Here is an 18,481-nt window from a genome sequence, read left to right on the forward strand (position 1 = left end):
TATATATCGTAATACAAAAACGCAACAATACGTATCGTGGATAGTTCACCCAAAATAAAATTTACTGTGTGAGGAAAAAAAAATATGTTTTCAGAGTTTTTGTGTAAGTACTACATTAAACTACTATATAATGTTGATTATAATGTATAATAATGCAATGGGGAATATTTTGCGGGTCCTGATAATGCCAAACGTCTTATGTTACCAGAATGTTAAAAATATTCGTCTAAAATAATTCAGTATTTTCAGCTTCAGAATCATGAATATTTTTATTCTGGTGGCACCATTGTCCTTGGGTTACAAGCACCAAGTCCAAGCCTATTCATTTAAACCCACAATGTAATAACGAAGTTAGCATTTTAATCAACAGTGCATTTTGTGTTAACCTTTTATAATATTTCTTGCTAGAGAGAGGAGAGAGAGAGAGAGAGAGGGAGGGAGAGAGAGAGAGAGAGAGAGAGAGGGAGAGAGGGAGAGAGGGAGAGAGGGAGGGAGGGAGAGATGAAGGGATGAGGGAGGGAGGGAGAGATGGAGGGAGAAGGGATGGAGGAGAGAGGGAGGGAGAGGGAGAGGGAGAGAGAGAGGGAGGGAGAGAGGGAGAGATGGAGGGAGAAGGGATGAGGGAGGGAGGGAGAGATGGAGGGAGAAGGGATGGAGGAGAGAGGGAGGGAGAAGGGATGGAGGAGAGAGGGAGGGAGAATGGATGGAGGAGAGAGAGAGGGGAGGAGGGAGGGATGGATATAGATGTAGGGATAGATGGATGGATATAGATGTAGGGATAGATGGATGGATGGATAGATAGATGGAGGGGTAGATAGATGGAGGGATAGATGGAGGGAGAGATAGATAGATGGATGAAGGGATGGATGATAGATGGATGGAGGTAGGTATGGATGAATTCATTTATTAATAAATAAATAAATAATTTTATCCTGTGTGTTTCTGTGTTTTCTTGAGTGCAGACATTTGTTAAAGTATGCTGAAATAAGTAGAATAAACCTTTACCCAATGAAATATTACATGTAGTAATATTGTAAATATTACAATATATTACAATATTACTTCTGCAGAGGAGGCTGATCGCACACTACAACCATCATACTACTGCCCACACTTAATGCACATCTGTATTTCCCATACGTAAACTATTTATTTATCCATTTATTTAATTGAATCAATTTAATGTAACCTTGATATATATATTTAAATATATATATATATATATATATATATATATATTTATATATATATATATATATATATATATATATATATATATATATATATATTTATATATTTATTTATGTTAAGATAATCACTAGTAAATAACTATTTCCCATACGGATCTTTTTTTTTTTTTTTAGATGTAAAATTTACAACAATAACTGGCATATACAGAATTGACAAAAATATGAGTGTTAACAGGAAACGGAGCACGTAGAATAACACACAACTTTAGGGAGAAGAAAATGAATTAAAGTTAAAATACAAAAAAATAAATAAAATGACAAAGGATAAATAAAAGTAATAAAAGTCAGTTGAGGGGCTTCAGTTACGATACGGATCGTGTAATTGTCGAACAACAACTGCCGTAAATGGTTTCGACATCAGACAGGAAGGAGTCGCGTTCTCGCACATGCGCAGAACAGATCGTGTTTCCTGTACGGATCGAGTAGCGACAGTTCCCATGGCAGTCTATGGGAGTGTCAGAGAATGTCGGGCTCTGGGAGTGTCGTAACTCTCTGGCTCCGCCCAAAAGTGTCGCCCCGCCCCATCGTCCAGACTGCACTCTGGGGTACTTCCTGTCAACTGCTCTATTGTGTTTGCGTTCAAGAGAAGTAAGTGTGTTTGTTTATCTTATGCTTATATGATTCTAACATCTCGTTTCTTGTCTTTAGTGTGAGAATTTGAGTTTTTAGCTGTTACTGGTCCATTTTATTATAACTGCGTCATCTTCAGAAGTGCACGCGTCCAGGGCGAAAACGAAAGTAACAACATGACATATTTGATCTGATCTATGATCCAGAAAATATTTCCGCAGATGTCAATTTAGCACAATGCCTACAAATCTAATAACACTCGCGGCCATTTATGTGTTTAATCCACAATCCATCGAGACCAGCAAGAGATTCTGAGATCGACGCGCGCGGACTGACAACAAGCGTTACTGAGTTTAAAATACTGATAAACTCTCTTCTTAGTGGACAAGACTGCAAGCAAGTTTATTACATTCTCCGCTGAAGTCATTTGTAATTATTAGGAACTTCATATTGTATATTAAGCGAGATTTAAATGTGAAGTTACAGAAGGCTGTTCTTCTACTACTGAAGTTCCTAATAATTACAAATGATTACAGACGAATAGTCTGCCAGAAATTACAATCTTTTGAAGTTAAAACACAAAAAGTTTTATTGAGAAAGGTTTATTTAAAACAAACATTTTTTTGATAGTTTTCTCCCATTTCCTCTTCAGTTTTAGGCTTTTGTTTTTGTGACGTGAAATCGAAAGTATTTTTGAAGCAGACATTTACAGTAGACAGACAGATGAAGCCTGACGTCAATGAACAACAATCTGCTGTTATTAAACTGAATATCTCAGTTCATATATAGCAATTACGATTAGTAGTTATACAGTATGACCGTTATAATTCAGGTTACTTTTACTCAATCAGTTATTTTAGGATCATTTGAAAGTAATGAAATCAACCATCACTGTGAACTTGAAGTAATGATTAAATGACAAACGATTCAACAATTAATAAAGATTGGGTAAATATGATTGTAAAATGATAATAAACTGTAATAGAGACAATAACAAATTGGGTTCAATTTTCCCAACACAGTATAAATTTCTGTTCCACAATGAATTAATATTTAGAGTCAGTTAAACTCATTAATCAATCAGAAATGATTAAGACCATTCAGTTATTTTACATGGCAATATATTTGTCTGTAACTCACTTTATTTTATAGATTGTTTTTGCTGTTGCTGTTGTTGATGATAACTCCGCATTCTTCATTATTGTCTTAAATAAGATGTTGTTCATCTGTGTAAAATGGTGTCATCTCCAGGTGATGCTGAAGGATTGAGTGTTTTCAGAAAGCAGTGCTGATCAGTTTTCAGTGTCAGTTTAGCTGCAGTATGTCAGAGGAAAGAGGAAAGGACTCTCTCTCTCAGATGAGTCTCTCAAAGAAACACAGGTAAGACTGCGTCTGTTTTCATCAGTTTAAACTCCACTGGACTTTGTGTTTCCCTGTCAATAACACAACTTTAAGCTTTGTTCTATATTTGCACATCTTTAATTTTTAACTTCTTAAATTTACTCTGACATTGTCTATAAAGCCCCGTTTGCTCTATAGAAAATATCACAGTTAATAATTTGTTAATAACCTTCTAGATGCTGAATTAATCCAAATAAATGACTTTAGTTTTTAGATCATAATATTATTGATTGACATACATTAGAAAACAACTATACACTTAATTTAATTCAAGTATGCTAACACAACTGTCACACAGACATTTCTGCTCTCTATTTCTGTCAATAAACAAAAACTTGACATGTTCTCTTAAATTAGAGTCAAGTATTTTTTAACATTAAATCTCTCTCATGTATTAAAGAAATCATTAAACTAATGTGAGCCAGTAAAATAAAATGATTGTTAACTATAAAACAGTAAATTGTGTGAGTGTGTGTATTTCTGTGGAGGATTAGATAAAGACACAGATGTGTTTCACACACAGTTGATCCTCCTTTACTAAAGTGTTTTCTCTCTCTCTCTGTTCTTTGTGTCATCAGTGTAAGATCAGGCTCACATGTGTCCAGCTCTGTGTCTCTGAAGAGTGACTGGTCTAAAGATGCAGATTTACCAGACTTCAGTGAGAAAACACCATCATCTAATAAAAGGTATTTTGTGTGTTTATATTACATTATATTGTTGTATTATTTGTCTACAGTGGTGTATATGATTGATCTTGACTGAATAAAACAATAAGTTTCAAATTTTTTGTCACACGTTGACTGTGTTTAAAAGTTGTATCAGTGAATACCAATCATGAAACATTTTTAGATCCAATGTTTATCATTATTTATCATTGAATCATGTGTCATGATATTTATTATTGAATACTCTGATAAATATTTGATCTGATAAATATTTATCAGAGTATTCACAGCTAATGCTTTTTCTCTTTCTGTGAAATTTTGCCCGGAAAATCAGTATTTATTTTATTTGATTACAGGCTTCAATATGAGACATTAGACTCAGACGTTCAGACTCACAGGAACCACGAGAATTTCAGAGACAATCTTTTAGGAATCTTCCAGGTAGGAAAACACATTTTTATAAATGTTTAATATTTACAACAACAAATATGTTATTGAAAAAAGACTGAATTCCTCTGGATCACTATTTTTGCTTTGAAGCACTTCTATATTTTGCAAAATATATCTATATTTGTAAAAAATATCAGCTGGTTAACATTTGAGTCTTTTAACCGGGTTTATATATGTGTGTGTGTGTGTGTGTGTGTGTGTTATAGTTGTATATAGATTTTATACCAAATGTAGATGTACAATTTGTTTTAAATTGTGCTATTCTGTCTTTTCTCTTACTTTTGTTTGTAGGATCTTGAGAGCAAAATAATCACATTTCTGAAGAATGAACTGGAGAAGTTTAAGAAAATAATACACAAAGAGAACACACAACACTTTGTGAAGGACTTTATTGAGAACAGATCCAGTATCACAGAATCAGCTCTTGATCTCACACTACATTACCTGAGAGAGATGAAGCAAGATGAAGCTGCTGATGCTCTAGAAGGTAAGAGACTCATGATCATCTGTCTGATTGTCTCTTATAAATGTAGGAGAGAAAATGAAGACTAAAACTATCTATTTTCTGTTCCTGTGTTTAGATGAGCTGTTCTTCATTCATCAGCTGAAATGTGGCCTAAAGAAGAAGTATCAGTGTGTGTTTGAAGGAATTGCGAAGCAAGGTGACTCCACACTTCTGAATAACATCTACACAGACCTCTATATCACTCAGGGCGGCAGTGAACAGGTCAATACTGAACATGAGGTGAGACAGATTGAAGTTGCTTCCAGACGTCATGAAGCACAAGAGATACAGGTTGAATGCACAAATTTGTTTGAAGCTCCTGAACAAGACAAGGAGATCCGAACTGTACTGACAAAAGGAGTCGCTGGCATCGGGAAATCAGTCTCTGTGCAAAAGTTTGTTCTGGACTGGGCTGAAGGAAAAGAAAATCAAGATATCAGCTTCATATTTCCTCTTCCATTCAGAGAGATGAACTTAATGGAGGCAGAAAAACTAAGTTTGATGGACCTTATAACTAAATTTTTCACAGAGACAAAAGGACTGAACCTTACAAGAAGGAATCAGTTCAAAGTGCTGTTCATCCTTGATGGACTGGACGAATGTCACCTTCCTCTGAAGTTTGATTGTAATGAGACGTGGCGTGATGTATCGTCACCAGCCTCTCTGGATGTTCTCCTAACGAACCTCATGAAGGGAAATCTGCTTCCTTCTGCTCTCATCTGGATCACCACCAGACCAGCAGCTGCCAGTAAGATTCCTCCTGACTGTATCGACCGGCTGACAGAGATACGAGGATTCAGTGACGCACAAAAGCAAGAGTACTTCAAAAAAAGATTCACTGATGAGAATCAGGCCAACACAATCCTAGATCACATTAAACAATCAAAGAGTCTCTTTATCATGTGCCACATCCCAGTCTTCTGCTGGATTTCAGCCACGGAGATCTCTAAAACACTGCAGGAATCAAACACTGAAGACACTCCCAAGACTCTGACACAAATATACACACACTTTCTCCGCTTTCAGATCCAGCAGAGCCGCCGAAAGTATGATGGAGAATACGCATCAGATGTTTCCTGGGATAAAGACACCATCCTTTCACTGGGAAAACTGGCATTTCATCAGCTGGAAAGAAACAACCTGATCTTCTATGACACAGACCTGGAAGCCTGTGGTATTGACGTCTATAAGGCATCAGTGTACTCAGGCATGTGTACCCAGATCTTTAAGGAGGAAACAGGGATCGTTCTTGGTACCATGTACTGCTTTGTTCACTTGAGCATTCAAGAGTTTATTGCAGCCCTTTATGCACATCTGTTTCTAGACATCAACAAGACAATTGTGTTTGATCATGAGTCTACAGAACAGGAAAACAGAAATGAAATAATGATTGATTTTCTCAAGACTGCAGTGGACAAGGCGCTCGAGAGTGACAATGGACACCTGGACCTTTTCCTTCGCTTCCTCCTCGGTCTGTCACTCCAGTCCAATCGACGACTCTTACAAGGTCTGTTGACACAGCAAGACGGCAATGACCAGAGCAACAAGGAAATAGTTCAGTACATCAAGCAGAAATTAGAAGATGATCTTCCTGCAGAGAGATCCATCAATCTGTTCTACTGTCTGAATGAACTGAACGACCAAACTCTGGTGAAAGAGATTCAGACCCACCTTAGCAAAGGAAGTCTCTCATCTGGTGACCTTTCACCTGCCCAGTGGTCTGCTTTAGCCTTTGTGTTGTTGACATCAGAGGAAGAGCTGGAGGAGTTTGAGCTTCAGAAAGTCAAGAAATCAGACGAGTGTCTCGTTAGATTATTGGCAGTCATCAAAACCTCCAGAAGAGCTCTGTAAGTCTTTTAATATATTTTTCATGGTTTGCTCTCATCTGAAAAATGTCTTTATCTACATTACTCTATAGTGATTCCTCATCATGAACATGAACTTATCCCTGAAAAGCCTGACATATGAAATAACAGTCTGAAAATTAATTAGTCAATTAGAATAGAATAGTCAATTAGAATAGAATTATATATTAGCTCATACTCATACTTGAGGAAGAGGAAGAAAAAAAAAAACATATTATATTCATATACCAAAACTGGGGGGAAAGAATGTAATTTGGTACAGATGTTATTTATATTGCCAAAAAGTAAGATGAAATTCTGAAAGGTTGAGATTTTTATAAAACAGGCTTCTTAAATAAAGTACATATATATGAGGGCGTAGATTCTCTGCCCGAGCCCGAGCTTGACCGATATTTCCCACCAATATCCTTGGGTCGGGCCCTTGATCAGTTATTTGTGTTACAAAATGCAACACGTCGCGTGTCATGTGCAGCATCTCCTCCACTCGCACACAGTGTTGAGTAAGTTACTTTAAAAAAGTAATTAGTTATAGTTACTAGTTACTTCTCACAAAAAGTAACTGCGTTAGTAACTGAATTACATCATTACAAAATTAACTAATTACCAGGGAAAGTAACTATTGCGTTACTTTAATAAAAAAAAAAAAAAGTTTAAATATAAGAAATTTCTTGGATACCCCCAATATGAAATGTTAAATGAATGAAATGGACACTAAATAGAACATCTTATTATTATAAAACATTGTACACTAATCTACACTATTTTAATGTTGCTGTGGGACAATGTGAGAGACACCTATTAACTTATTATTATATTAAAATAAAAATATTATCATTACTATAGTGGAACAACAAAACACAATAGATGGTTTAGAACTTTTAATATTTATTGCACAGACCACAACTGGCCAACAAATAAGTCTAAAAAATTATGATTCTCAAGAAATGTACCAAAAATAAATAAATAGTAATATAAAATATACATACACATACACTAGTGCATATAATTAAAATGATAAAACTCACACACCTTTACAACTGGTAGACATACTGTATAGCCTACTTGAAGTATTTTCTTCCTCACAATAGTAAGTTTAACAAAAAGTGCTCTCAATATAATACTGAACAATGTACCAGCATAAATAATAATAATAAAATATAATCTTTTGGGGGTTTATTTTTATAACCTACAGAGAACGTCATCATCAGAGGTTATTTCAGCCAAATTCTAGTGGTGTGTGCCGCACGTGTTCACAACCGGTCAAACAAAGATGTTTTCTTTGAACGTTCCCTGCAGGTTATTTTAGAGTTTTAAACTAATTAAAACATTGCATATGAGACCAATATGCTACAGAGATTATTCTAATGCTGAAACGTGTAATTTATTTATAAATAAAGTATTTATGCTCGGACACATTCGGTCTCTCTCGCGCACTGTCGAGCGCGGTCTCAGAGACACTCGGTCTCTCTCGCGCACTGTTGAGCTCACTGAAGCGGTTTTCATCCGAGTAGGCTCTCCATCAGCCATAGGAGCTGCAACGTTTTTTCTCTGGTGTGTGTGTTTATGAGGCGCCGGACTGGAAAAAACGAGGCGGCGAATGCCGCGAGCGCGCTCGACAGTGAGACGAGTATGTCCGAGAACGCACTCGAGGCGTTCGCCGCCTCGCTGGGCTCACTCCGGGGCCCAGGATAATAGGCTTTAAAAATAAAATATTCTATATTCTAAAACCTTGTTGAATTAAAGTAGAATAGTAGGCCTACTCCTCCTAGGCCATCCAAAGTTCATTCTTGTTCATTTTCTCTGAATATCACTGTTCACGTTTTTTTTTTACGTTTCTTCATTCGGATCCATTTGCGATCCATTCCATTCTGAATTAAACAACGCAGTTTACACGCTTCGTCCTTGTTAAATTATTCATTAAGACAATAATTAATAAATGCACGCAACATTATCCGTGAACTTGATAAATGTTGCAGATATGTTTTACAATGCACAAACAAATGCCTTTCAACTTATGTATGCAAAATTCTGAATTAAATGAATGTGCAGCAATTTGTACAAATAGAGAGTCTGTAGGCCTACTATACTGTTGTAGCCATTAAATAAGTGCATTTAGTTTCATATCTGTTAAAATATTATAATGTTATTTTTTTCATCTATGTTGATTATGAAATGTGAAGAGCACGAGTAAGATAGGATGTGCAATATATCGAGAGACATGGAGTGGGTAAGACATGATTTTGACCACTTTTTTTGTTTTGTAGAAAGCCTTTCTTCAAAGTGAATCCGAAACTCGGCGTATGCCTCACAGACATGAGAAATATATCTACAGAAAGCTTGAAATGTCTTTAAACGAAATAATCAAAAACCAAAAGAAATGGGCTACTCTCTGATTATGTAATCCATGATGTGCATTTCTCTCTATAGGCGCGTTCACTACGGATATGACGATCGTCAACTTCATCTTTGCAGCCAACACTGACAGAAAACACTAGTTTATCAATAAAAATCAATGAACGCGTCACCAGATTTACAAATGCACATCTTGCTTGTTGCACGCACACATATTATGTTGAAATAACATTACTAATAATAATCAATCTTTAAAAATATTTGATTGAATGCTGAATGCTGAATTTAATAAAATTATACTATAATTGTGACAGTTAAAATAATTTAATATTAAATATTAAGTGGCCAATGTTTGTAATAGTATTTATATATAATATATCTAGCACCCCCTCAGTACCTGCATTAAAAAATTGTCTGGCGCCGCCCCTGGTTATAACGGCCCACGTATTAAAAAATGGTCGGGTTTAAATGGGGCTCATAATTACAGTTAATGTGTCGTGTCGGGTCGGGTCGGGTCGGGTCGGGCCGGGCTGGGCTTAAACATAAAGGGTAACTACTTTTTTTAGTTAATGATCTGTAAGACTGGGGCTTTATTAGTGCTGTTCATTGATTCGAGTAAATTTTTTGACATTTGGGTATAAAGTGTTTTAATTCTACAATATATGGTTTAAAAACGTCTGAGAGCTGCCCTCTTCAGATTGAACGGTGGCTACTGCAGTTGAATTTTCCTATTGGAAGTTGTGGTGCCCCGTGACGTAAGCAGGCACCAGCTCATCACACCCTTGGCATAGGCTCAGCCCCTGGTATAAAAACATCTTGTAAAACCACTGTAGCGGGTCAGGAGTTGGATTTGCGAGTATTGAAAATGATCAAAATAGCGTATATTAGCATCTAGTTAGCATAACATTTATATAGTGATTTAGATTATTTCGTGTAGAAAGGTAGTTAATTAGCATAGTTGTACGTGGGATTGCTTCTCCAACGCAATGGAGGTGGAAATAGGCTTCTCCAAACAGCTCATGGACTCCAGAGGCGTCTTGATGTGAGTGAGCATATATATTGAATAATTTAAACTTTTTTTCTGGAGCACGTTTCTAAACTTAAACAAAACTCATCGAATACTAGTCACACAGGCATAAGCAATACAATCTTTATAAACATCTCTGCTATTAAATCATCTAATTCAAAACGAAAACAAATATCTGTTTATGTAATCTGTATGAAAAGATAGAGATGTCAGTCGTTCTCATGGCAACTCATTATCTGCTAATGTGAATATGCCTACAGAGAGCGCGCACTATTGAAATGCGGGTCTCAGATGCACGCCCTCCCTCGGTCAGCCCCGCCCTCGGTTCGTCCCCTCTATCTCCGCTGGGCTCTGCCCACTTTTCCAGCATTTTTCAAATATTGCCAGTGGGTGGAGTCAGGCTCTAACCAGGGGTTGAGTTACCCTTAATCTTGAAATATTAAAAACAAATACAATTTCTTAGGTTCTTAGGTTTACGTAATCTTAGCTTTACTTAAATCATTAAATATTTTAGATCAAAAAGACATGAACATGTGAATGAAGGCATTTCTAGAATTATAGTGAAAGGCCTTTAACTTGCCATAAAAGTGTGAACTGTATCATCAAATAGTGTCAGTGCAGTCAAGTCAATAATATTGTTGAATATTAAGTGTCCCCAACTAAGGAAGCCAGAGGCAACAGTGGCAAACACCCAAACTCCATCAGGTGACAGAAATAGAGAAGAAATCCTATAGCTATAAATCTTAACACAAACAATCCTTTTTAAAACATGCTTCATTATATCTAGGAAATTTGTCAATTAATAAAAATACTAATGTACAGGAAATAGTAGTTTTGAAGATGAATGTTAGTTTAACTCAGACTCTTTGCTATGTATTTAATATTTGTATATAGAAAATGTATTGTATGTGTTCCATCTAATTCTGTGTTGTGAATTATTGTAGGTTAAATGATTGTAACTTAACAGACAAAAGCTGTTCAGCTCTGGCTGCAGTTCTTGGATCAGATACCAATCTGAAAGAGCTGAACATGAACAATAATAATCTGCAGGATTCAGGAGTGAAGCTGCTCTGCACTGGACTGCAGAATATAAAGTGTAAATTGGAGATACTGAGGTAAGTTGAGCCACAGGAGTCACATGACTAAAGTAAGGTGCAATGACTGACAGGACGATCCCGGAGGCTAAAAGTTATGCATAAAATTTGCATTTTTTGTTTAATATAAGTAAGTTTGTCTTTGTTTTATTGTTGTTGTGTTTTTCATTCAAAATAATAAGGAGCCACAAACTAAGCATTTGTTTTAAAATCCAAATATTTTTTATTTATTTGTTACAACGTGGGTATAGCATATCATCCTTATTAATTTTGTTAAGAAAAGTCCAATATTTAATAATTAAGTGAATTTATCATTGTACTATTTTATTATTGATGTATTTTAGGGCTGAACGATTAATTGCATTTGCGATAATATCGCGATTTGAAAATGCGATTTTTTTTAACCGCAAAGCCGCGATTACTCTCTGGTCACGTGACACGCGAGAGTAAACCAGTCTGTAGGCTATTGCAGATGAAGCATCAACTTGGTACGCTACGCATATAGGCCTGGCATAGGCTACAGGAAATAACAGTTTATGTTTAATTTATGTGATATTGTGTTATAGATTCTCTCCAACGATTCTGTATTGATTAAGATAATTTCAGATTTATGCCTAAGCTTAGTTTTAAACACAGATACGTGATGACGCTACGTGTGCTTTACAACCGTATTCTGCTTGCTTCTAATTCCTACGCTTTGGAATGCAGTTGGCTTATATATTACAAATATGAAATTCACCGACAGAAGCTGCTTTCAATTTCAAATACTCACGCGCGCTTTGCGAAGAGCGCTTGAGTATGCGGCTGTGAGCGACTCCGTCTACGTGGTTAAATGTACTTGCATCTCAAAATGCTTTTATGACGCAAAATTAATGTGACACTGTTATATCTTAAGGTATTAAACAGACAGGACAAACCACATCTTATAATTTCAAAAGAGATGAAAACGTTCAGACAGCCTCTTAAATACTGAAAGCACTCTTTGTTTATTGCTTGTAATGTTTTTTTCCCCTCTTTGTTATTTTGTTTTGAAGCTATATTAGTTAAATTATAAACATGTAATTGTATTAATTTAGTTTTTTAATGTGTAATTGTTTATAAAAGTAGGCCTAAGTTTTATTGATAAGATCAATTAATAAATAAGAAAAAAAATTAGATCGGCCATGAGGTGCCTAAAGATTCCCTTCCCTATTTTACAATGATTTATTGCTTGTTTTTGTTGAATAATAGAAAAGATAAAGAGCTTAAAAAATAATTGCATATTAAATCGCAATCGCAATATTGGTAAAATGAAATCACAATTAGATTATTTTCCAAAATCGTTCAGCCCTAATGTATTTCATCCTAATGTATTTCGTGTTACGATGGGGGTATACTATGTCATCTGTCTTATTTGTTTAGTTGATAAAAGTTAATATAAATGTTATACATTTATATAAATGTATATAAATGTTCAATATAAGCGAGGTTGTCATTGTGCCATTTTATTTATTAATATTGAAGTGACATTAAGCATTCATTTTGTGCTGCATTCATTTGGTGTTGCACTGTAATGCAAATAATTTCAGGAGATTATAATATTTAGTGGCTAAAGTATTTTCTATATGTATATTCTACTTATAAGTTAATTGTGCTGTTTTTGTTTATAGTAATTTATAATTTAGTGATTTAATCGTTATTTGCATACCTAGTGTTGAGTCAGAATTCAGATGATTCTGTTAGAGCTGGTAAATCTGCCACAGAAAGGATGGGGAGATCTGGTAGAAATCACTTATCTTAAGATTTTATGTGATAGGATTAATGTATTTTAGTGCTTTTGAGGAAGCTGTGTATCTTTGATTCTACTTTCAGCTTTGCAGCTAGTCTCGACTAAAAACTTCCTGTAGTTTATGAGTGTTTTACACCACTGTGAAGGTATTTTGGTCCGTTTGTCTCACTCATCCTTGCAAAGCTGCTTCAGCTCAGTGACATTTGCAGGCTTTCCAGCATGAGCTGTGTTTCAAGTCCTTCCACAGCATTTTAATGGAATTGAAGTCTGGACTTTATTGGGCCATTCCCAACTTTAATTTTCAAATTTTCCGACCATTTTCAGGTTGCTTGTTGTGGATCATTCAGATCATAGACTTTCAGAGCTGGGGTGTGTTTCCCGTATAACAACGTAACTCGATGCTTCACTACCATAGTACTATGCATCGTTGAAGAAATCAGCTAGCTAGTCACAAATGTTTCCTGAAACCATATTGTCGCAAAGTGGTTGTTCAACCACGTTGGTTTATGACGTCACGCATGTGGTGGAGTAATAACTTCTTTTAATTAAGTTGTTTGGGATTGAATTAATGCTAGATGATATAAATTACAGACATGGCACCTGAGGACTATTTCTTATTTTTCTCAGTTATTTTGCTTTATTTCCAGATTCAATCATAGGCTCGTTCTTACTTAGTAGAGCACGTTCGCACATGCGCAGTCTTCAAAAAACGGTGCTTTAAATCTCAGACGTAAATGACATTTGTATGTATTCTAAATAAAAGACACTGGTTGTACTGTATGTCAGTTTACCTATTTTGCTCAAGATAAGGATTTATTAAGTCCACATGTCATGCAATCTAGAAACTATGCTTCCAACGACAGCTCGAGAGCTTTTGTTTCAACTACACAACTTTGCGATGCTGTTTGCGAATGTTCATTGGAACGATGGTTTCGGGAAACACAGACTACTTGAACTATACTGATAATGAAGGAACTTGCGACCATAGTTGGCTAACGGTGCTTTCGGGAAACGCACCCCTGTACAGTTTTAGATAATTGCAATCTTGAAAGGGATGTTGATGTCTAACATATTAAAGTTCTCTGAGACTTTTGTTTGCCTCCATATTCAGTTGTCAGTTTTTTCAACTGACTTTCAATACATTTGTACAAAGAATACAATAAAATTCAGTTTAAGGATTTATATTGTTCAGGTTTAACTGATTAATCAGCTGAATGTTTTCCTCTCTGTTCTAGACTCTCTAACTGCAGTGTGACAGAAGAAGGTTATAAAGCTCTGGCTTCAGCTCTGAGATCAAACCCTTCACACCTGATAGAGCTGGATCTCACAGGAAATGATCCTGGACAATCAGGAGTGAAGGAGCTCAATGATTTACTACAGGATCCAGACTGTCAACTGAAGACACTGAGGTGAGACGGGATCAAATTAACAATTAACAATAAAAATTAACAATAATAGTTTTCCATCAAGCCCAGATTCACTGCATCTCTCTATAGCAGGTCTTTGAGTCTCCAGATGTTCACAAACATGCAGTTTCACAAGTCAGTTTTCTCTGTGCTGATGTTTCTCACTCTTAATTTAAAGATCTTAATTGCACACTTAATTTTGTATTCACACTGAAAATCATGATCTAGTGAGCTTTTGCCCTTCTGCTCTGTGAGACGTTTCTGTTCTTATAAGTTTGCTTTAGGACTGAGTGTTGCTCTAGTTTCTTTTAAATATATATTTATTTGTGTATTTAAATGTTCAAAGAAAAGTGTTACGTCTAGATAACTAACTAGAGCTTGTCTTTAGAACAATAATGTTTTTTAAAGTTTTTTTTTTATCATATCAATGTTTGTAATGCAATGGACATTTAGTTGAGAACTGAATTGCCTCTTCTGCAGGTTTTTGAGTCCTGCTGCAGAGGAAGCCTGTCAGTATGTGAATAGAGTTGTGGGTATAAACCCGTTACTCCAGAGAGAGCTGAATCTGAGTGAACATAAACTAGGAGACACACGAGTGAATCAGATCGCTGCTCTACTGCAGGATAAACACTGCCAACTCAACACACTGACGTGAGTATTGCTCATTTATTTATAAGTACATTTTAAAAATCTGTGGTCAGTATCTGCCTGTAATGAGATCCACTGAAGGTAAGTTGACTGAACGCTAGTGATGGGCGCTTTCGAAACACGCTTCATGAAGCTATGAAACCTTTTTGAATCTTTTGTTTTGAATCAGTGGTTCGGAGTGTGTATCAAACTGCCAAAGTCTCATGATTTCAGTAAACGAGACTTTGTTACGTCATAACTGTTTCCAAACGTTTGGAAATGTGTAATTGTTTATAAAAGTAGGCCTAAGTTTTATTGATAAGATCAATTAATAAATAAGAAAAAAAATTAGATCGGCCATGAGGTGCCTAAAGATTCCCTTCCCTATTTTACAATGATTTATTGCTTGTTTTTGTTGAATAATAGAAAAGATAAAGAGCTTAAAAAATAATTGCATATTAAATCGCAATCGCAATATTGGTCAAATTAAATCACAATTAGATTATTTTCCAAAATCGTTCAGCCCTAATGTATTTCATCCTAATGTATTTCGTGTTACGATGGGGGTATACTATGTCATCTGTCTTATTTGTTTAGTTGATAAAAGTTAATATAAATGTTATACATTTATATAAATGTATATAAATGTTCAATATAAGCGAGGTTGTCATTGTGCCATTTTATTTATTAATATTGAAGTGACATTAAGCATTCATTTTGTGCTGCATTCATTTGGTGTTGCACTGTAATGCAAATAATTTCAGGAGATTATAATATTTAGTGGCTAAAGTATTTTCTATATGTATATTCTACTTATAAGTTAATTGTGCTGTTTTTGTTTATAGTAATTTATAATTTAGTGATTTAATTGTTATTTGCATACCTAGTGTTGAGTCAGAATTCAGATGATTCTGTTAGAGCTGGTAAATCTGCCACAGAAAGGAGGGGGAGATCTGGTAGAAATCACTTATCTTAATATTTTATGTGACAGGATTAATGTATTTTAGTGCTTTTGAGGAAGCTGTGTATCTTTGATTCTACTTTCAGCTTTGCAGCTAGTCTCGACTAAACACTTCCTGTAGTTTATGAGTGTTTTACACCACTGTGAAGGTATTTTGGTCCGTTTGTCTCACTCATCCTTGCAAAGCTGCTTCAGCTCAGTGACATTTGCAGGCTTTCCAGCATGAGCTGTGTTTCAAGTCCTTCCACAGCATTTTAATGGAATTGAAGTCTGGACTTTATTGGGCCATTCCCAAACTTTAATTTTCAAATTTTCCGACCATTTTCAGGTTGCTTGTTGTGGATCATTCAGATCATAGACTTTCAGAGCTGGGGTGTGTTTCCCGTATAACAACGTAACTCGATGCTTCACTACCATAGTACTATGCATCGTTGAAGAAATCAGCTAGCTAGTCACAAATGTTTCCTGAAACCATATTGTCGCAAAGTGGTTGTTCAACCACGTTGGTTTATGACGTCACGCATGTGGTGGAGTAATAACTTCTTTTAATTAAGCAGTTTGGGATCGAATTAATGCTAGATGATATAAATTACAGACATGGCACCTGAGGACTATTTCTTATTTTTCTCAGTTATTTTGCTTTATTTCCAGATTCAATCATAGGCTCGTTCTTACTTAGTAGAGCACGTTCGCACATGCGCAGTCTTCAAAAAACGGTGCTTTAAATCTCAGACGTAAATGACATTTGTATGTATTCTAAATAAAAGACACTGGTTGTACTGTATGTCAGTTTACCTATTTTGCTCAAGATAAGGATTTATTAAGTCCACATGTCATGCAATCTAGAAACTATGCTTCCAACGACAGCTCGAGAGCTTTTGTTTCAACTACACAACTTTGCGATGCTGTTTGCGAATGTTCATTGGAACGATGGTTTCGGGAAACACAGACTACTTGAACTATACTGATAATGAAGGAACTTGCGACCATAGTTGGCTAACGGTGCTTTCGGGAAACGCACCCCTGTACAGTTTTAGATAATTGCAATCTTGAAAGGGATGTTGATGTCTAACATATTAAAGTTCTCTGAGACTTTTGTTTGCCTCCATATTCAGTTGTCAGTTTTTTCAACTGACTTTCAATACATTTGTACAAAGAATACAATAAAATTCAGTTTAAGGATTTATATTGTTCAGGTTTAACTGATTAATCAGCTGAGTGTTTTCCTCTCTGTTCTAGACTCTCTAACTGCAGTGTGACAGAAGAAGGTTATAAAGCTCTGGCTTCAGCTCTGAGATCAAACCCTTCACACCTGATAGAGCTGGATCTCACAGGAAATGATCCTGGACAATCAGGAGTGAAGCAGCTCAATGATTTACTACAGGATCCAGACTGTCAACTGAAGACACTGAGGTGAGACGGGATCAAATTAACAATTAACAATAAAAATGAACAATAATAGTTTTCCATCAAGCCCAGATTCACTGCATCTCTCTATAGCAGGTCTTTGAGTCTCCAGATGTTCACAAACATGCAGTTTCACAAGTCAGTTTTCTCTGTGCTGATGTTTCTCACTCTTAATTTAAAGATCTTAATTGCACACTTAATTTTGTATTCACACTGAAAATCATGATCTAGTGAGCTTTTGCCCTTCTGCTCTGTGAGACGTTTCTGTTCTTATAAGTTTGCTTTAGGACTGAGTGTTGCTCTAGTTTCTTTTAAATATATATTTATTTGTGTATTTAAATGTTCAAAGAAAAGTGTTACGTCTAGATAACTAACTAGAGCTTGTCTTTAGAACAATAATGTTTTTTAAAGGTTTTTTTTATCATATCAATGTTTGTAATGCAATGGACATTTAGTTGAGAACTTAATTGACTCTTCTGCAGGTTTGTGAGTCCTGCTGCAGAGGAAGCCTGTCAGTATGTGAATAGAGTTGTGGGTATAAACCCGTTACTCCAGAGAGAGCTGAATCTGAGTGAACATGAACTAGGAGACACACGAGTGAATCAGATCGCTGCTCTACTGCAGGATAAACACTGTCAACTCAACACACTGACGTGAGTATTGCTCATTTATTTATAATATTACTTTACTTTGAGTTGTAATGTTAGCTGATGACAATATTTCCAAACAGACAGTTTGATCATGGGTCAATAATTATTTCAGTTTCTGTACAGGCAGAGCAATGTTTTTTTCTGACATCAGAATCACAACTGTTCATAACTGCTTTCAATTCAATGTTTGTATTTCACAAATATCTAATTTTGGTGCAGCATATACTGTAACTTGTAAAAATTTAACAAGTACATTTTAAAAATCTGTGATCAGTATCTGCCTGTAATAAGATCCACTGAAGGTAAGCTGACTGAACGCTAGTGATGGGCGCTTTCGAAACACGCTTCATGAAGCTATGAAACCTTTTCGAATCTTTTGTTTTGAATCAGTGGTTCGGAGTGTGTATCAAACTGCCAAAGTCTCATGATTTCAGTAAACGAGACTTTGTTACGTCATAACTGTTTCCAAACGTTTGGAAATGT

General features: G+C 35.7%; 2 protein-coding genes across 2 annotated transcripts in view; both read left to right on the forward strand.

Moving 5' to 3' along the window:
- The window catches only part of LOC311087311 (uncharacterized protein), a 595,635-nt gene that overhangs the window by 542,649 nt on the left and 34,505 nt on the right, over nt 1–18,481 (forward strand). The window contains exons 18-21 of the mRNA XM_084120630.1: nt 14,183–14,356; nt 14,834–15,004; nt 17,181–17,354; nt 17,831–18,001. Of these exons, the coding sequence (XP_083976756.1) occupies nt 14,183–14,356; nt 14,834–15,004; nt 17,181–17,354; nt 17,831–18,001 (690 nt within the window). The remainder of the gene's footprint in view (nt 1–14,182; nt 14,357–14,833; nt 15,005–17,180; nt 17,355–17,830; nt 18,002–18,481) is intronic.
- Nucleotides 1,700–11,105, forward strand: LOC311087320 (protein NLRC3-like). The gene is made up of 7 exons (XM_084120646.1): nt 1,700–1,838; nt 3,072–3,200; nt 3,800–3,907; nt 4,243–4,327; nt 4,628–4,823; nt 4,918–6,688; nt 8,887–11,105. Exons 2-7 carry the CDS (start codon nt 3,142–3,144, stop codon nt 8,900–8,902), a joined length of 2,235 nt encoding a protein of 744 aa, XP_083976772.1. The 5' UTR covers nt 1,700–1,838; nt 3,072–3,141; the 3' UTR covers nt 8,903–11,105.

The sequence above is a fragment of the Abramis brama genome (assembly GCF_963993115.1).
Source record: "Abramis brama genome assembly, chromosome: 7".
Taxonomy (NCBI): domain Eukaryota; kingdom Metazoa; phylum Chordata; class Actinopteri; order Cypriniformes; family Leuciscidae; genus Abramis; species Abramis brama.